The sequence below is a fragment of the Trichechus manatus genome, unplaced genomic scaffold (genome assembly GCF_000243295.1).
Source record: "Trichechus manatus latirostris isolate Lorelei unplaced genomic scaffold, TriManLat1.0 scaffold00028, whole genome shotgun sequence".
NCBI lineage: Eukaryota > Metazoa > Chordata > Mammalia > Sirenia > Trichechidae > Trichechus > Trichechus manatus.
Window position 1 is genome coordinate 19,754,353 of NW_004443964.1, and position 21,211 is coordinate 19,775,563.

Sequence of the window (21,211 nt, forward strand, 5' to 3'; positions counted from 1 at the left end):
GAGAAAACTGTAAACCATTGTACAGTATTACTGGTGACTACTTAGATTGTTTTGCCATTTAAAAGAATATTTTCCGGCACTTTCGTAGAAGCTATGAGCCCGTGGATTTTTGTTCTCCATATAAAATAATTCCCTGGTATCAAAGCTGTGGAAGAGCAAAAAGATGGCAGCTTTTACTCATTGTTAGAAAAATGTTTGTGCCATATTGGATAATTGAAGAGATGCTGTTGGAAAACTATTACTGAAGACTTTGTAATGGTGAAGTTGAGATTTCATTGTACTAAATGAGTGAAGGGAGCCACTCACTGGTAGAGGCTGAACAGAGAGAGGAGTCACAGGATGAAAATGAATTAAGAATTACTGTTTCTTCCTGATCTACTTGTTACGTCTTGTGTCTTAATAGAAAAGATTCTAGTAGTTTAGTAGGTTTATCGGTTATACCTCTGTTCCCTTTGGGAAATACATATGCAGAGCTATTTCTAACAAAATCTAAATTAGCTCAATATTTAATTTTTGTGTGGTAGAAAGTCCTCTCAGTTGGAAGTAGGGAAACTCAGGTCTAGTTATCACTCTGCCGTCAGTTTTGGCAGGTCAGTTTTCTTATCTATAAAGAGACGTGTTTCCTGGGTTCTTCCTATTCTTCTATGATTCTGTAATTAGTCATGTGAGTTCTAAAACTAATCAGAAAATGTGATGTGAACAACACAATTTCTGTTATAATTTCCAACCCTGAAGACATATCTACTGTTGTCCCATGGCATTTTGCCTGGTGTCTATAAGCAGCATCTTCTTAAAGAGTTTTATGGTCACTCTCATTGATGATCCTAGCGATCCCTGAGGGAAACTCTAAAAACTGTGTGTGTTTTGCAGTTGCGTTAGCATTTCTACCCGCCCATAAAGACTTGTATCTGTTGACTTCCCTAGAGCTGTTTGGTTTGTTTAAGCATACTTTTTGGGGGAAGCAGAGTGTTCTGCAAATAAATTGTTTCGTTTATAATGTCATAGTAAAGTTTTTGTCGTTAATTTAGTTTAAAATAACATATCTCCCATTATATAATATACCTCTATAATTGTCCTCATCTCTAGAATGTATATTTTATTGGGATTTCAGTTTAGCTTTCAGGAGCAATACATTAGAATTATTTCTTCTCTCTATAGCCTTATTCCGTTTTCTCATCTGTAGTAAAGGAGAAAGAAAAACTGCCATAACCCCCTTTTGCTACTTAAAGTAATCCTGCTTGCCTTACTTATAAAAACCGTTAAGTATTGTAAAAGAAAAAATTGAGCAAATTTATTTGATGATCTTTAGTATATGATCCCAGTGAGATAGACCTTAACCCAGACAGATCTTTAGAGAGTATCTAAACCAAAAGGAGAGACTATAAAAGAAAAAGTGTTCTAAACCTCAACTGGACAGAATCTTTCTGTGTGATGTAATTCAGAAACTCCTTCTGGGAAGAAATTAGCATGCCTGTAAAATGCTGAAGCAGTTTTCTAATGAACTTCAGTGGTGTTTAGAGTTGTTCTGGGAAACTAGTTACTTACTCAGTTAAGTATCAACTGGCAGTCAGGAGTCCAGTGACTTGTAACTAGACATAATTTTCATTGTATTATCTGGTTTAATAATGATTAACGATTTTCTTTTCCTATAAAATATCCCTAATAAGAATGTATCTTTGAATTAGTGTATTAGAGACCCTTTCTTACAGGAGTGTAATACAGGCTTCAGTTATGTGTATTTTAACAGTTTTAGAAATTAAGCAGGACATGCCCTTGGCATGTCTCATCTTGTTTATATTTCTTCTGAATTTCTTATTTGTAAACTACATGTGTGCAGACACTATTAAAAATTGATTTACAGTTAAAACACATGGTAGTGCCCATAGGAGGCATGGGTAGTCTAGTTGAAGACCAATCATATGTATGGCATGACTTGGAAATAATTATAGAATAACAAAATAAGATGATCAGGCTAAGCATGAAGGAGTGAAAAGTAATCAATTGTGAGATATGATTCACCAGGAAAGACTTACGGGAAGGAGATGGGGTTTTGGGATAGAAGATGCTCCTGGATATATTCAGGATGGAGATTGCATGTGTAGGGTATGACAAACAGATTGGCCTGAGTAGAGCTGAGGGACTGTGTGGGAGAATTATTACATTTCTTGCTTATATTGTACATGACAGTATGTAATATGAGTATATTCACAATGTTTAGTGAAAAAGTTGGACAGACGGACATTGAGAGAAGTTTGAAGTACCTTTTACGTATATTTTAATATGTATCTCAGTCTTAAATGTGTAAAAATTAAAAGTACAAATAATTTATCAGCTGACCTACAAAAAAATAATTTTATCAAACTAACAGTAGTTTAGAGGTTTTATTTATATAAAGTTCAAAAGTGTGGGCATTGTAACAGGGATGCAATCAGCAAAATCCACCATGTGGGAAATTACAGATAGGTCTGTTTCTTCCACAAATAAATTGCAAGGAAAAAAAAAAAAAGGAATCTGTTACAAACTTGAGATGTAGTAACCAGATGCAGTGTGTGGATCTTATTTGATCATTATTTAGACAAATCAACTGAGACAATTTAGAAAATTTGATGGATAATTGACATGACAATAATTAAAAATATGTGTGTGTGAAAAGGTGAGGATTCTTTATATATATGTGTGTGTGTATATATATACCTACTGAAATATTTACATATATAATTATGTAATGTTAGAGATTGGCCTCAAAATAATCCACAGGAGTGGGAAATAGATGTTACACATGAGATAAGATTGGCCAAGAGTTGATAGTTGTTGAAGTTGGTTAATGAATTCATTTTTCTTTAACCTGTACTTTTATTTTAAAACGTCTGAGCTAAATGAAATTACAGGGTTCTACGTCATCTGACTCTACCTAACTATATCAGTGTCAACTCAAGTATATTCTTCTTCCTGTTCATTGTCTGAGCTCCAGCCACATAACCTGTATACACGCTATTTCTTCTTCCTGGGACACACCACAGTCTCCCAGTATCTTTCCCCATTCTCCCCACCTCTGGCCAGTTTACTTGTCCAAATCGTAATTTATTCTGTGGGGGCTCACTTTAAATGTTTATACCACAGAGAAGTCTTTCCAGATCCCCCAGTCTAAATTTGGTGTCCTTGTTATGCTCTTTTATCTCACATTTGGCATGATTATTTATTAACATCTGTCTTCTCATTAAACTAAGCTAATGAGCCAGAGTTCTTGTTTGTTATTGTATCCCCGGAACTAGTATAATCCCTGGTAAATAATAGGTGCTCAAATATTTGTTAAGTGGGGTCGAGGAGAGGGGGGAGGCGGAGGGAGAGCCCATGGTGGTTTGAATGCTTGGCTAAGGTACCTCCCTAAATATACAAACCTCATTTCAATTTAAGCAGTAAAAGAAAAGGGTTAAGTGTACAGCCCCAAGAGTCCTCTGAGGATGAACTGGCAGTTTAGAATTGGCTCTGGTACATTTGCTTCCTATCACTACAAATCTCTGTAGAAAGCTGATATAACCTAGTTAGAGTGACAGATACAGACTTTCTCTTAACCCATTCTCATCTAGGTTTTTTTCCTTGGTTTTATTTTACAACTAAAACATGTAGGATATTTGACACTAGACAATTTGAGTCTATTTTTTCTTTATTTTCTTCTATCTCTGTAAATTTTGGTGGTAATGTTCAAGTTGTAGCTGGTAATATGATATCTATTCTAACGGACTGCTTTGGTTTTACTGTTATAGAGTGGAACTTCTTTTAGATGACTGTGAAGCCCAAGGCTCAAGAAACTTTCAGGATATGGCCTCCTGTTGCTAATTGAAAACACCTCTATTTCCTGAATTTTCCTCTTAGAGATTTCTTTTCATCTCTTTATTTCTCCTCTACTTTTGTACCTCATATGATGTGGAATTGAAATCTAAGGTTATATTTACTAAATAAATTATTCTTTGCAAATACACACATTGTTCTTTCAAGTTAGTCTTAGAACATCAACTTACTAATAACAACCCCGTGAGGCTGATACTGCTGTTACTTGCACTTAATAAATGGTGAAACAGTAGTCGGTGTACATGTCTAGGATCATATAAAGTAAATAAAAGTCAGGACTTGGCTTGAGCCTATCTTGCTCTTTTTTTTCTTATTTTCACACTGCTTTTGAGCTGGGTAGTGAACACTTGTATACGTACTTGTATGTGACTCCCAGCAAGTTCAAGATTTTTCTATTCTTGTCATAACTCTTACCCTAGATGCAACTGTAGGCTACAAATGTTCTGGGATGATATCAGTTTTACTTCAGTATATTGGTTTTATAAATTATCTAAATAACTTGGAGATTTTAGAATTTAGTTGTCTTAGACTTTCTTGCATACTTGGAAATAGCACATAACCTTTCATCAAATAATTTATCAACCAGTTTTTGGTTAAATATAGAGCCGTGTAACTTCGTAACTTGCTGTGAACAGTCATTTCACTTTTAGTTTGTTAATAAAACGTTTGTTTGCATAAAAGGAAAGAACCAAGACATAGGACTGAAATCAGAATTAAAGATGGAATTACCCCTGTTCAGGTCTTTCTGGCATATTTGTTTCTGCTTAAATGAGATTTAAAAAATTTCTAGATTGGGGGGTGAGAAGTGTAATTCTATTCTACTTGGAATATTCCAGCTTGGAATAGAACTTAGATGACTTAATTAGAGGCAGCACTAGGTCAGGTATTGGACAGGGTTCAATTCCTAGCTGTTGGTGTTACTTTTAGACAAGTCAGTTAGCTTTTGCTGTAGTTTATCTCTGAGAAAAAGGAAGTATCCACCATTGATGTCTTTTGCTCTGCTATCTGTGGCAGTGCTGTAGCACTGAAGAGAGGGTTTATAGAGTACAAAGAGTTGATAATATTAGTCATCTCTTTTATTGACTACCAGAAAGTTGACAGAAGGGATATAGTGTTGCAGGTTCTTATTTTTCACTTTCTTTGTTAGCAGAAATTGTATTTTTAGCTCTTTTATTTTAACAAAATTAGTGGTTGACCATCTATTAGTTAAGTGATTCGTGTCTTTACCTATTATGGTACAGTAGAAAAGGTTGTTTCAGTGACACCTTTGAGGATTTGATGTGTAATTTCTAATTTATAATAAGATTGAAGGAGTCTGGACCCCCACATTTAAGGGAGGTTAAATCTTCCGTAAAAGTCCCTGTGTTGACCTGGTTGTCCTCTTCTAATGAACCATTTCCATTAACAGTACCATTCAAGAGAGTTTTAAGAAGCTAAAAGGAGAAACTATTCCTTTTTTGTTTGACACATTAGCCAGCATGTAAGCGGAACTCTAAATTTTCAAGGAAAAAAATGCACTTTTCACTGTGGTTTAAACATGTTTATAAAAAACTTTTTTAGAGGATAGGTTTTTTTGCTCATGTAAATACAGTATATTCTTGGACCCAGTAGAACATTTTCTAAGTTTTGGATATGTAGTAAATATTTTACAGTTGTTTGATGCTGCTAAGTCCATTCCGACTCAGTGACCCAATAGGACAGAGTAGAACTGCCCCTTAGGGTTTTCTTGGCTATAATCTTTATGGAAGCAGACTGCCACATCTTTCTCCAATGGAGCAGCTGGTGGGTTTGAACCACTGACCTTTCAGTTAGCAGCTGAGCACTTCACCACTGAGCCACCAGGGCTCCTGATATTCTACTAACCCTACCAAAAGAACTATTAAAGTATCAGTTCACATAGCTATAAAAGAAATCTATTTGTACAAACAAATATTGGTACATAGCAGGCAACATTAAAATTTACTATTCATATGATATCACAAAAGCAAATATTGGTACTATATTTTACTGCATTTTGGTAATCAAAAAGCAGTTCAGAGTGTAAAATTTTAACAGATTCTTAAAATACAGCACATACAGACAAAGCAACTTTACCAGTAAAAAGTTTATAAAGGTAAGGAGCAAAGTATAAGTTGAAGTGAATTACCCTTTCAGGCATTCATCAGAGTATATGTAGCAAATGTTTTGGTAAAGACTGGCATAAAGTATACAGCAGAATAATACATTAGAAAGCATTCTAGGGTCCTGCTCAGACACACATATAAAGCAGTTATTTTAATGATTTAGTAGCACAGAGTAAGCAATAGGAAAATGTAGAATGGATTCTACTGGAAATAGGAGTTTTAATGACTATCCCAGCCAAATGATAGGGGGAAAAAAGTATAAAGGTTTTAAAACCTAGAAAATTATTAGCTTCCAAAATCTGAAGACTTATCTTAGAATCCAGATCTTTCTCTTCACCATTGATAATGACTGCATTAGAAACTAAGTCGTCATTATATTGAAAGTATCACTCTGCCACCTTAATCCTGTATGTTCTTTTTTAAAAACCGGTTGCCACTGAGTCATTTCTAGCTCATGGCAAACCCCATGTGTGTCAGAGCAGAACTGCGCTCCATAGGGTTTTCAGTGGCTGATTTTTCTGAAGTAGAAGTTAAACCGCCAGCATTTTGGTTCACAGCTGAGCATATTAACCATTTGTCCTACCCAGGGACTCAATGTTCTTTTTATACATCTGTATAACATTAAGGAGTCCTGGTGGCACAGTGGTTAAAGCGATCGACTGCTAACTGGAAGGTTGGTGGTTTGAAACCACCAGCGGCTCCTTGAAAGATGTGGCAGTCTGCTTCCTTAGAGATTTAGTCTTGGAAACCCTGTGGTGTCACTATGAGTCAGAATCGAATCGATGGCAGTGGGTTTGGGTTTTTCTTGGCAAGGGGTGGGGGCCATATAACATGGAGGAGCCCTGGTGGTGCAGTGGTTAAAGCACTTGGCTACAAACCGAAGGTCAGCAGTTTGAACCTACCAGCCACTCTAAGGGAAAAAGATGTGTCAGTCTGCTTCTGTAAAGATTTACAGCCTTGGAAACCCTATGGGACAGTTGCACTCTGTCCTTCAGGGTCACTATGAGTTGGAATCGACTTGATGACAATGGTTTATATAACATTAAGCATGGCCTGAATGTTGTATTAGTGTCTTCTGTGATTTTCAGCCATAAGTTACTGGAGCAGTAAATTTACATTTTGAATATTAGAGGGGAACCTCTGATAAACTGAGTTTCTATGGCTTGTTTTTGTTACAGAAAAAAAAAAAAAAAAGATGTGAAGCTCTTATCCTTGCAGTAATGTTTGGTGGTGTTCTGCTCTGCCACTGGGGTGTGGTAACATCATCACAGCTCACCCAAGACTTGTTAATTACACATCTCTCACCTTTGCTAGCAGCTCAGCTTTGTGCCCATATTGCTGGCGTTTTGAACACAGGATACTTTTTGGACACTTCTCTTAGTCTGTTAGGGTGGAGCGTTCCATTTTTCGGTACAGATGATCAGAGTCTCTGCTACATTAGGGAATAGCAACCTGGTAACTTTTGATGGAAATCACTTCCAGTTCCAAACAGTCACATGACAAGTGTATTTGTAGACTAAAACCTGTTCATAAGTTGGGGATTTCTAGTATTCCCTTTGTACTGCCTTTCTTTAATTAGTTCATTAGCCATTCTCCAAAAGTATTGTCTAGAGGCTTAGTTTTGTATAGGTATTCAGGAAAATAACTGTAAAGGCCTATTACTTCTGACTTTAGGAAAGCTCAAAAGGGGTTGTTCATTAGTACCAAAGAAAAAAGGTGCTTATCTATCCAAGTTCTTAGGAACTGAAATGCTTTTAAGTAATTTTCTTTTCCTTTTGTAGTCTCAAGCTTTCAAACAGATTAATTAAAGTGTTTTGGTGGCTTTGTGTGTATGTTTTGACATTAAGCAAGAAAGAAAAATTTTATTCCGGTTAAGATCTGTCTAAATTCGCAGATAACAAATCGTTATCATCCTTCCTGCCAATTTAGATAGAGTGCTTGGTGGGTCGCTATGAGTCGGAGTCAACTCGACAGCAGCAGGGTTGGTTTTTTTGGTTTTAGTGTCCTGGAACACTGTCGTGAGAAGGTTTCTGACCCAAGATCAGGATCATTAGGAGACACTGCCAGAATTCTCTGTCTACCAAGGGTGACTAAGGAAGAGGAAGTGCTGTAAATTTTCTGTTAGTGATGGAAATCATCTTTCCCTTTCATCATTAGGTTTTTATTTTGGCTAGCCAGTGTCAGTTGTTAAATTTGTCTGTGAGTAAACTATCATTAAATGAATGTTGCTGCTAATTTCATTGATCGCCTTTGGGTTTTTAATTACTGTCTTATACAATATTTGACTCCCCCTATAATGTATTGCTTCCTTGAAGATTTGGGATTGGAAAAGAAGCGCATAGAGTGACAGGAGAAAATAGGTTGAGGGGTGTTTATTAAGGAAAAGTAGCATGGTTAAATGTTGTTAGGAGTATTACTAAGGAGGCTGTTGGAGTTGCCCAGTGGTGATTGATTGATTGGGAGCTGGTTATGGTGGTAGCTTTAGGAATGAAAGAAATCTGTAAAACCAAGAGGTTTTGCAGAATAGGAAGTTGATGAACTTTGAAAGGTAAGAAAGCTGGGTGTAGGATGTGAGGGTTAAGTAGCTTTGTTTCTTTTAGAAAAGGAGCACATTTTTATAGTCTAGAATGATCACAACATTATACTTCTTGAAGTGCCTTTCTGGATTTGGGCTAGAACTAGACCTGCAGCCAACATCAAAGCAGGTAACTTTTAAAAGAGAAAGTATGTTTTTATCATACATCATTGTTTCTAAATGAAGAGAAACATTGGTTAATACTTTATTTGATTGACTTATGTTTGGACGATATAAAAGTTAGCAAAATACCCTTGCTCTTAATTATTATGGTATTATTAACTCATTTCTAACCCTACTGTAGTTAGATTTTCATTTACTAGTAGCATAAAGAGGCATAGTGTTCTTTTTTATTACTAGCCTTATGTTGTCTTTCTCCTGTAGGTGACCTGTGTTAAAGTTCACTTACAGTAAAAATTTGGTAGTAAGTATGAATTTCGTGATTGGAGGTGGAGCTAAGGGTAGCGTGACTGTTTCTTCTTTTTTGGAAAAGAGTTTTTTGGTAGACTGAAATATTTTCATTACAGAATAGCACAGACACCAATTACTCCTCTTAGCATTAAGAAATGTTAAAATGTTACCATATTTCTATCAGATGTTTTTTTTTTTTAAAAGAAAAGCCAAACAACTTCCTCATTTCCCTTCCCAAAGGTAATGAGGACTCTAATCCAGAATTTGTCATATGTCATTTCTGTGCATGTTTTTATACCTTTACTGCTTACCTGTATCTGTAACAATCCTGATAATTGTTCACTTGTTTTTTGTTTTTTTTTTTTTTTTTTTTACTGTTTATATGGTTTTTCCATTCAGCATGTCTTTTGAGACTTAATCATGTTGCTAAACATACAGTTCTAAATAATTAGTTTTCATTGCTATAGAAAAGTCCTTTTCGCTATTTTAGTAGAATTAGATTGTAACTAATTTTTAACTATTACAAGCTCTACTGCAGTGAACCTCCTCGTGTAGACGTAAGTTATGTTCTCAGAAACAATTCAATGATGGTTCAGTATGAACATTTTCCATCTAGCCAAGTATTTTCAAACTACTCTTCAAAAGTGGTGGTGCCGGTTTTTACTGTTGTTAGTAATGTATGAATTGCTATTTCCCATATCTCACCAACACTTGGTCTTACCAGACTTTGATTTTTTCCAGTCTTGGTTTGAAATGATACCTTAATATTTTAACCAAATTCTAACGAGGCTTGGCATATTTTTATGTATTTATTGGCCATTTGGGTTTCTCTTACATGATTTTCCTATTCATTTTTCTGATAAATTGTCTTTTCTTATTTGTAGAAGTTTTGTTACGTAAGAATTACAAATAAGTGAGAATTCTGATCTTTAATCTTCGGTTACGTGGGTTACAGATATCTTCTACCAATCAGTAGTTTGCCTTTTAAGTTTATTAGATCTTTTATTGTATGTTGAAAATTAGGTAATGGTTTTTGTGTCTTGTTTACGAAATCCTTCCCTTCTCTGAACTTCCAGAGATAATCTTCTGTTTTAATGTTCACTTTTCAGATTTTAGAATTTGAAAAGACAAAATTATGGAATTATGGCATGAAGCAGAGAACTAAATTTACTTTCTTCATGTAATAAATTGATCATTTCACTACCATTTATTGAGTAGTTTATCCTTTCCCCACTGATTAGAATGCCTTCTCTTGTATATATCCAATTCTAAATTGTGAGCCTTTGTGGTACTCTTTTGGTGGTTTTTTTTGTCTATCCTTGTGCCAGTACCACACTACCTTAATCATATAGCTTTACATTAAGTCTTGAGATCTAGTTCTTGATATCTGCAAGTTTCCATCACACTTTCTTGAGAATTTCTCTGCTGTTGGTCCTTTTATTCCTTGGGAATTTTGGGGTATGCCTGTCAGCTTCGTTTGAAAACGTTGTAGGGAACTTGGAATTTCTTTGAATTTGTAGGTATATATGCAAATTGTCCTATTAAAAATACATATCTCACCATTTATGTAGATCTTTTATGTCTTTCAGGTTTTATTATTTCCTCTTTGAAGATCTTTTATTATATATAATCTTAGCTTTTGTTACTGCTGTGAATAGTGTCTTCTAAAAAAAAAATGTTTTCTACTTTTCTTGTTGGCATATACAAACTGTTAGGTTTTGTGTCTCGATCTTTACTCAGCAACTTTGCTGAATTCTTGATTAGCTTTAATAATTCGTAGTCTCTTGGATTTTCTATGTAGATAATCTCTATTCTTTATATATGTCTCATTTTAGAGTAGAAAGTATTTCTATCTCCTAAGAAATTAAAGCAGTTTCAGAGAAATTACTTGCCACAGGATCAGAATACCAGCAGACAGTTCCACCTAGTTATTTGGGCAGTATCTATATGTGAAGCGTTTCATGCCAGTGTGTGTGTCCTTTGATATATGTAAGTCTTGGGTTTTTTTTGGCACTAGAGTTAAGTCTATATATGCGCCTTTGGAAGTTTAACACCCCCACTCCCCATTTTGTATAGATTTTACTGCTACTCTTGGATTTCACTCAGTTTATTTCCTTTTAGGAGGCGCAGGTCAGAATGGAAATGGGCTGCAGACCGAGCAGCCATTGTTAGCCGCTGGAACTGGCTTCAGGCTCATGTTTCTGACTTGGAATATCGAATTCGACAGCAAACAGATATTTACAAACAGATTCGTGCTAATAAGGTAAGGAATAAGTGTCTGGTATTTTTCAGCCCACCTGGAAACTACCACTACCCTTTTTCTCCCACCTCCTCATACTGCTTCAATGACTATTAACTCTGTCAAGGAGAATGGTTTAGTGTTAACTGATATAGTAGTTTAATTTGTTTAGAGTCTGATATTGTTTAGTATAGTACAGAAAACAGAATATAGTGCTAAATTGGACATCTGTTTAGAACAAAACATTTTGGGTATCTGGGCTAACAGGAAGCATAAGAAAAAAGCTTTATAATGGAAGTCATTGTAACCCTCGTATTTGTTGTGTTTATGGACAAGTGGCAGTGACTATTGAAGATTTTCCATCTTTTGGCTTTTTTGTTTAGGGTGTGTTCCTGTTGTACTGCTAAGCTTGCTTCCTTTGCTTTCTTGAGGAAAATAGGATTTTTTTCTAAAAGATTATTCAGACAAAATTAGACATTGATGATTAGGGTTTTGATTTTTCTTATGTTATCTCTGCAGAGGACTGATTCTTAGTATACAGTGTTTATCTTTGACAGTGATATTAATGCATAGTTTTTCTTCTTGAAAAATCAACTTAGAAAAAGTCCTGTACTTAGTTTGGATTTGATTCAGAGAGAAATATGCAAATATATTTGAGTGCCTACTATGTATCAGGCACTGTTCTTCTTAGTGGGGTCCCAGTAGTGAACAAAAATCCTATGTTCACAGAGTTTACATTCTGGTGAGGTATTTTTTTTATTAACTTGGTGCGCTTGAACTCAATGACTTATTGATACATGGACCTAGATGAAGAGTCTGTTGCTCCAAAAAATAAGCGTCACAAGTTTTTAAAGTCTTGTTTTTGTGCTAACCAGTCTTGAGAAGATTGCTGTTCTTTTAATGGGGTTCATTAAACTAATTAGTAGGGCAGAAGTTAAAGGGTGACCAACTGACAGGACAAACAAAATGATGAGGGTTTTTTATTTTTAAATTATAGTCATATTTAAATGCAAGTGCAATATCACAACATGTAAGAATGTAACATAAGGAAATGCATATGAATCAAAACCCCAATAACTTTTTAAAAAAAAGTGTTATTGTGGTAAAATATATATAACAAAACATTTGTTACTTTAACCATTTTTATGTATACAATTCAGTGACATTGATTACATTTGCCATGTTGTACAACCATTACCACTATCCATTTTCAGATGTTTTTATTATGCTAAACACAAACACGTAGGGCCACCATGAATTGGAATCAACTCAGTGGCAACTGGTTAAACAGAAATTTGGCTTCTCTTTCCCCCTTCTCTCTAGTCCCTGATATCCACAATAAACTTTTGTCTGTATGTATTTGCCTACTGTAGATATTTCATATAACTAGGATCATAAAATGTTTGTGCTTTTGCATCTGTCTTATTTTGCTCAGCATTATGTTTTCAAGGTTCATCTGTGCTGTAGCATGTATCAGAACTTCATTTCTCTTTATGTCTGAATAATAGTCCATTTGTATGTATGCACCACATTTTGTTTATCCATTCATCTGTTGATGGACACTTGGGTTGTTTCTACCTTTTGGCTATTGTGAAAAATGGTGCAGTGGACATTTGTGTACAAGTATCTGAGTTCCTGCTTTCAATTCTTTTGAGTATATAGATAATGTAAATTGCTGGGTGATGATTAGGGTTGGAAATAAAAGCTTTGTGGCCTCCTGTATATAATCATTTTTTTTTCTGAAAATGCAACTAAAGAGTTTTTTCAGCTTCTCAAAAATGAGTTTATGTATAAATCTCCAGAAATGTTCAGTACTGCATATTATAATTGAGGGCAAAGTCCCGAGGGCTTACTTTTTTTTTTTTTTTTTTTTAATAGAGCTAAGATAGGGAAACAAATTAAGTCCTAATGTCTAAAAAAATTACAGCAAGTAAGGAATTAAGGCTAAAAACTAAAACTGAAAATATATATGTGTTTATGTTACATTATATTACATTATGTCCCCCCTTATAAAACTGCCATTATTTTCTGTGCCACTAAGAAATGATTTCAGTTAAACTGGAACATGCTATCAATTGTAAGATGCATCCTGATTTAAGAGATGATGAAATGTGAAAAATTGTATCTTGGAATTGATGAAATACTATGTATCATTCTTAGGGGACTTGGGAAGTATAGGATATAAAAGATGACCCTCCTCCCCCCAAAAAAGTCCTGAAACTCAAAGTTAACCCACTATGAACTTTCTGGCATCTTCCACTATTTTTTTTTTTTTCTATGAACATAAATAATTTGCTTAAACATAATCATGTTAGTATATGTGCACCCTGAACGTTTTCCCTTCATTTGGGGGTAGGGGGAAGGGATACCATTATTTTTATTGGCTGTATTCTGTTTACATTTCTTCGTTGTTGATTATTTATTATGTTTTTTATTAAATTATAAAGCATGCCATGATAAACATCTTTACCTGCATCAAAGGGCATGAATACTTTTATGTTCCTGATGCATACTTCAGGAAAGTGTTTTGGCAGTGTGTGTCAGTTTACAGTCTCACTGAGTGTGTGTGTGAAGGTACTCTTACTTCATTTTTGGCTTTTTATTTAGCTCTTCACTCAGCAGTAATGACAGAGCCGTTTTGGGAAACTTTAAAAAAAAAAATCTTAGATACTTCTGAATATTTGGGGAGTAGTTGTTCTGGAGTTTTGTGTATAATATTGATAATCCAAGAGTGTTATCATTCAGGGCATAATGTATTAGAGAAACACCAGACTTGGGCTGGAGATCTTTGGTTCTGGTCCTGGCTTTGCTACCAGGTAGCTGTATGACCTTGGGAAGAAAAGCCTCAGTTTCTTGTTCTATAAGATAAGACATTCAAGGTAGTCTTTTAAGATAGCATTTTCTGTCTGTAACCTGAATATACAATTTATGTTGCAAAGTTATTACAGGAAGAGTAAAACTAGAATGATAGCCCTGATGAGTAATATGTCAAGAAAATTTAGAAGTTTATTAAACATTTGTTTATACAGTGTCTTTTTCAATAAATATGCTATAAAGTTTTCCCCAAAGATATATTAACATGAATTTGGTCTTTACATAAGCACTATGATAATAGAAGTCTTTGAGCACTTACTATGCACCAGACACTGTGCTAAGCACTCTACTATTATCCCCAATTTTAAGATGAGCAAATAAATGGAGGGTCAGAGACGTCAAGTTCATGGTCATATAGCCAAGTGAGTGCAGAGCTGAGATTTGAGTATCTGACTTCATCAGAGCTGTTGCCCAAGATAACAGTAGCTTTAAGCACTTGGCCTTTTTTTTTGAGTTATTGAAATGTAAGGATTTATTTTTGCTATGCTATAATAAAATAGATCTGTGTTCCCATTTTCCATCCTACGCCCAGATTTGCCCGATATGCTTTGGTTGTACAGGCCTTTTCATGAGATGCATCTAGGTTTGGTGATCAGTTGTAGAGTAACAGTTTGTCTTTGGGTGGGAGATTGGAGGGGTGGTGGGGCCTTTTTTCCCCCTTCTTTTTAAGGATTTACTTTGTAGCATGCTAACATTCATTTTTTTAAAGTGGCTTGTTCCAGAAAAGATATTTGAGAACCACTGCTAGGTAGTTACTCGTTTATGTTTTGTCAGAAGTTAGGTGTTACCTTCCAGGTTATTCCATGACTCTTTAGAGCCCTTTTTGGGAATAATGATTCCTGTTGCTCTTTGAGGAGCCATGGTGGCACAGTGGTTAAAGCTCTTGGCTGTCAACCAAAAGGTCGGTGGTTCGAACCCAGCAGCCGCTCTGTGGGAGAAAGATACTGCAGTCTGCTTCCGTAAAGATTTATGGCCTTGGAAACCCTGATGGGCAGTTCTGCTCTGTCCTATAGGGTCGCTATGAGTTGGAATTGACTCAATGGTTTTGGTTGCTCTTTGGAGAAAGAATACAATTTCTAAGAGCTGTAGTCTTCTCCATACTATTGTGGCGTCTTAATTTTCACATTTGGTCAGCTTATTTTTTTAAAAAAAGATACTCCCGTGTCTTACAAGAGGAAAGGAAAACAATGTATGTACCTTGAGTATGTACTATATACAGGTAAGTTCATAAGTGTTTACCTTTTGTTTTCCATATACAGACAGCCCCCAAGTCACTAACGTCCGACTTAGGGACAACTCTTCTTGTCCTTTAATGTTACGTAAATTTACCCCCACTTTGAAATGATTAAACCAACCCCTACTCACCACAAATTCTTCATCGCAAGTCACTTTCACTCACTGCATGTGCAGGTTTTAAATCATCGTAAAGGCTTCAAGCCTTTTCTTGCACTAACCAAAAAACCTGTTGCCGTGGAGTCAATCCCAACTCATAGCGAACCTATAGTATAGGATAGAGTAGAACTGCCCCAAAGTTAAGGCTAAATAAGGACTGTATGCACCTAGTCTGACTTACCCACAGATTCTTAAAAACACACTCAGAAATAAATCTCGTTCATGACCCGGGGACTGCCTGTATATGTATTTAATGCTCAGAGTAAATTTTACCTTTTACTGACTTGTAAGAGGCAGAACTAAGTTTGAACTTAGGGCTATTTATGTGACTCCAAAGCATTATTTTTCTACCACACTCTGCTGTTACAGATCTTTGTCATCATTGCTCTGGAAGGTATTTATTGAAACTTCACACTTGGCAAATAAAACTATAAAGGGGAAGCACAGGGACAGAGCTGGTTCTGTTGTTAAAGGAGACTTCTCTTAACACAGCAGTCTTCAGCATCCATGTCTAGTACGTTATATTGTTCTTTCTGACTGTTCTGTGAAATTACAGTCACATTGCTAACTAAGGATGGAAGTATTGTTGATGGGGAGGTGGAAGCACATTGAAGTTTCTGAATAGAGAAGGAGCTGAATGGAACAGCAGAAGTCTAGAGCACCTTCGTCTTCATATTTGATGTAAAGAGTTGAGGTTCCCATCGCAGTAGGGTTACAAGGCATTTTGAACAGCTGTGTCTTGTCCAGGTAGCCCAGGTTGTTTCTTATGGAACTGGTCTGCAGTGGGCTTAAAGGTTTATCTTAAAATGAGTTGCTCAGAATGATAGAGGAGAGTATGTGAAATTGCATTTTTACTCTGTATTGCAAATTAAGTGTTGGTGTTTTTTATTTTGTACTTTGACTCCATTTATTATCTGAAATTAGTAAGGGGAAGCAATTAACCCAAGTATGTTGTTGTTAGGTGCTGTTGAACTGCTTCTGACTGATAGCAACCCTGTGTACAACAGAACGAGACACTGCCAGGTCCTGCACCATCCTCACAGTGGTTGCTATGTTTGCCCATTGTTGGCAGCCACTGTGTCAGTCCATCTTGTTGAGGTCTTCATCTCTTTTGCTGGCTCTCTACTTTACCAGGCATGATGTCCTTCTGCAGAAACTGGTCCCTCCTGATAACATGTCCAAAGTGTGTGAGACAAAGTGTCGTCATCCTTGCTTCTAAGGAGCATTCTGGCTGTACTTCTTCCAAGACAGATTTGTTTGTTCTTCTGGCAGTCCGTGGTATACTCAGTATTCTTTACCAGCGCGACAATTCGAATGAATCAACTCTTTTTCAGTCTTTCTTATTCATTGTCCAGCTTTCACATGCATGTGTGGCGATTGAAAATACCGTGGCTTGGGTCAGACGCACCTTAGTCCTCAAAGTGACATCTTTTGCTTTTTAACACTTTAGAGAGGTCTTTTGCAGCAGATTTGCCCAATATAAGACGTCATTACATTTCTTAAATGCTGCTTCCGTGGGTGTTGATTGTGCATCCAAGTAAAATGAAACCCTTGACAACTTAAAGTATACAACTTAATTTTTTCTTCTTAGTGTTTTTTCTTTTTCGCCCCGCCCCCCCCCCCCCTTGCTTTCTTATGCCTTGTTTTGTAATCAGGCTTAGCACAATTTCTTCTACCATTCCTTCCTTTTTTGTTTGGGTTTATATTATATTATTTTTCTTCTTTTTTAACTTAATGTAAGACAGCCTTGTGTTTCCACAGAGGAGTACTTTATTAAGGATCTGTTGAGACTGCACGTACCTGTGGCACATCCCAACTACTTTGGTCCTGTGGTCACAAACTCCGCTCAACCTCCTGGGAGTTCTCCAGGCCTGGGCTGCCTAGTCAGGATCCTGGTCTGACTCAGGGAATGGTGGTAAAAGATGGAGAGACAACTCTCTCAGGCTTTTACTTTGGCCTTTGCCAGTTGCTGGCTGTTTCAGGGTATATGAGCCCTGAGGTTCTTGCCACTGAGGGTAGGTAGATGCCACAGCATGCAACATTGACCCAGTTTAAACCCAGAATCCTGGGAAACCCAGCTTCAGGGCTGCCATGACAGGTGTGGAGTGGAACTTCATGAAGTTTTCTTAGCTAATAATAACCTTTCCTTTTGTGGCTATTAAACAAGACTTAAAAACTTCTTCCCAAATAAATTTTACTGTGGAATATAACGCCTGTGTACAGAAAAGGGCATAAAACATAAATGTACAGTTTAATGAATAATTAGAACTCAGAGTACATTAAATATATTTTAGGGAAAATTGGATCATGTAGACCTTCTCTGTAAAGCCTCACTTCCATCATCCTCTTCAGAATTAGGCTCTACCTCTTTTCTGCTCTCATATCACCTTCTCTAAACTTCTGTTGTAGCACTGTCATTGTGACACTTGGCCTATTTGTCTGTTCAAGACTAGATGAAGATAAGCTTCTTATGGATGGAATTGATTTTATTTTATTGTCTGATTCTTGGGGTTTCACACTGCCTAGCACATGGTAAATGTTCATTAAATGTTGTTTGAATGAATGAATTTTAGCTGCTTGGATGCTTTCTGTTTATTTTCATCCTCTTTTTTAGCTGCTTTCATCCTTTTGGAATGAAGTATAAACCTAAAATCCAATCCAGTGTTTGGTTTCGTATGCTATACTGAATTTAGTTTTTGGTGGGGGGATGTATAAATGAATGTTGACTTAATACAGCATTTGAGCACATATTTGCAAAAATAGATTTGATTAAAGCTAAGGTGCATAGAAAAGACCTTTGAAGGATTAACAGGCACTCTTTCTAGTTGCAGAAGCCAGAAAGTTTAGCTCTGTCTCTGACCTCCTTTCCCTCACACCCCAGAGCAGCTTATTTGCATAGCTGATTGATATAGCCAGAATCCAACCACTTTGGTCCAGGCAACTGCTTTTTGCTTCTGTGTTTGCCCCCTCTAGTCTCTATATAGGGTCGCTATGAGTCAGAGTAGGCTCAGCGACAGCATACAGCAGCAAGTCTCCATGACAACACAGTATCTAGAGTGGTCCTTTTAAATCATCAGTCAGATTGTTTCCCTTTTTCTTGAAACTCTCCAGTGACTTTCTGTCTCAGAGTACAAGCCAGAGTACTCATACTAAGCTTGTTCCTGCAAGATCTCCCCCCGTCTTACCTCTTACTTGGCTCTCATCACAGCCTCCCCGCATTCATTTTATTCCAGCCTTGCTGACTTCCTGACACAGATCATCTCCTCCAACCTTGAAACCTTTGCATTGGCTCTTCCCCCGTATGTCCCTAAGACACATTTCTTTCAGCTAGTTGCTGAAATGTCACCTTCTCAGTGCACCTTATTCTGACCACCCAGTATGAAATAGTATCCGCTCCCAATTCCTGATCCTCTGTCTTTTGTTTTTTCTTTAGCATTTATCACCTTCTTAGGTACTATATAAAATTTTCTTACTCACTGTTTATAGTCTCTCTCCCCCAGTAGTAGAATGTAAGCACCTTGAAGAATGGGTTATTTTTTTTTTTTTTTCAAATGGGGGAGGAAGGATAAGTCTCTTAATTCTCTCCTGTAACCCCAGCACCTAAAAATATTGATGAATGGATAAATGAAAAGTAGATCGATTGCGATGAATGAACTGAAAGAAAGAACAAAGTAGTAGTCAGAGCCAGCCTTTAGCTCTAGTTCTGCCATAGACTGGTCCATTGAGACATGTATGACCTTGGTCCTGCATCCTCTCTGAGTCTATAAAATGAGGGAAAATAGATGGTCCCTACCAGATATCGTAACACTTTCTCAGAAGGGTATCTTTATAGTCTCTCTGAGAGGTATTTTTTTTTAGAAATTATTCAATAGTTTAAGTAAAAAGTCTTCCTTTTGGAGAAAATTGGCTGCCGTGTCCTGACTTTCCTACCCACCTGAAAAAAAAAATTGAAGGAGTAATTTTATACCTGAAGTTGGAATTATTTAGACTCCTGGCTATAATTATTGTGAAGTTAACATTTTCCTGTTGGGGGCGGGGTGGGGACTTTAAACCTAAAATCCAACTAATACTTCTGTGCATTTCTTTTCTTGATGTATGACTCTGCTACGGGAGATATGGAGAATTCAGATATATTTGTATTTTATCCAGGTCTTCAAGGAATTTACCATTAGTTAACATTTAAACAACAAATTGAGGCAACAGTAAATGAAATAAATACATAATTTGGCCTGATGTTTTGCTCTGAAATGAGATTTAAATACAGAGAAGGTAAGATACTTCAGGGACAGTGATGGCTCATTGGTAGAATTCTCACTTTCCATAAAGGAAATCCAAGTTGAAATTCTGGCCAGTGCACCTCAAGCACAGCCATCACATGTCTGTCAGTGGAGGCTTGCTATGATGCTGAACAGGTTTCAGTGGAGCTTCTAGACTAAGACTAGGAAGAAAGACCTGGTGATCTAGTTCGGAAAAATCAGCCAGTGAAAACCCAGTGGATCCCATTTGCCTGATCCCGTTGTGCATGGGGTTCACCGTGAGTTGGTGGCCAACTTGACGGCAGCTAACAACAATAAGGTACCATCACCATGCTTTGGGAAGTCAGGCAGTGTAGATAAACCAAATAGGAGCTCAGTTAACCAGGGACATTTTCTTGGAAGGAGGTTAAAACTTGGACTTCAAAAGTTCTTTTGAAGGATGAGTAGCAATTTGAACAGATACCAGTATAAAAAAAGGGCAGCATCACTATAAGCAAAGACCTAGGAAGAGGCATTATTGTAGCATTTAAGCTTATTTACTGTCTGCTTTGTAATAACCCCCACCTCTGAACAGCAATAACAACCCCACATACATTCAGACGTTTGTCTAGGAGATACTGAGATTTGGGAGGGGGAGCTGGTCCCTTTTATTCCTTATTTCATAGAGATTTTTGAGCTAGAAGTACTCTAGGGATGGATGAGTTTGTTCAGTGGCTCACTAAAACCTATGTCAGAATGGCCCAGGGTGCTCTGAGATCCCACCCTAGACTGATACATCAAAATCTTTTATTTTTTTTTTTGTTTTTTCTTGGGATTTTTTTTTCTAATTGTACTTTAGATGAAGGTTTACAAAACAGATACTCATTAAACAGTACATATATTGTTTTATGACATTGGTTAACAACCCCATGACATGTCAACACTCTCCCTTTTCGACCGTGGGTTCCCTATTATCAGCTTTCCTGTCCCCTCCTGCCTTGCAATCCTTGTCCCTGGGCTGTTGTGCCCCTTTAGTCTCGTTTTGTTTTATGGGCCTGTCTAATCTTTGGCTGAAGGGTGAACCTCGGGAGTGACTTCATTACTGAGCTAAAAGGGTGTCTGAGGGTCATAGTCTCGAGGTTTCTCCAGTCTCTGTCATGCCAGTAAGTCTGGTGTTTTTTCTTGTGAATTAGAATTTTATTCTATATTTTTCTCCAGCTCTGTCTGGGACCCTCTGTTGTGATCCCTGTCAGAGCAGTTAGTGGTGGTAGCTGGGCACCATGTAGTTGTACTGGACTCAGTCTGGTGGAGGCTGTGGTGGTGGTGGTGGTCCATTAGTCCTTTGGACTAATCTTTCCCTTGTATCTTGTTTTCTTCATTCTCCCATGCTCCTGAAGGGGTGAGACCAGTGGAGTATCTTATCTTAGATAGCTGCTCACAGGCTTTTAAGACCCCAGACGCTACTCACCAAGGTAGAATGTAGAACATTTTCTTTATAAACTGTGTTATGCCA

At 36.8% G+C, this 21,211-nt stretch overlaps 1 protein-coding gene across 2 annotated transcripts in view; it reads left to right on the top strand.

Moving 5' to 3' along the window:
• Positions 1-21,211, top strand: part of KANSL1 (KAT8 regulatory NSL complex subunit 1) — a 184,066-nt gene that overhangs the window by 118,315 nt on the left and 44,540 nt on the right. For both annotated transcript variants that reach the window (XM_004374250.2, XM_023729392.1), the window contains one exon: positions 11,080-11,221. In XM_004374250.2, the coding sequence (XP_004374307.1) occupies positions 11,080-11,221 (142 nt within the window). The remainder of the gene's footprint in view (positions 1-11,079; positions 11,222-21,211) is intronic.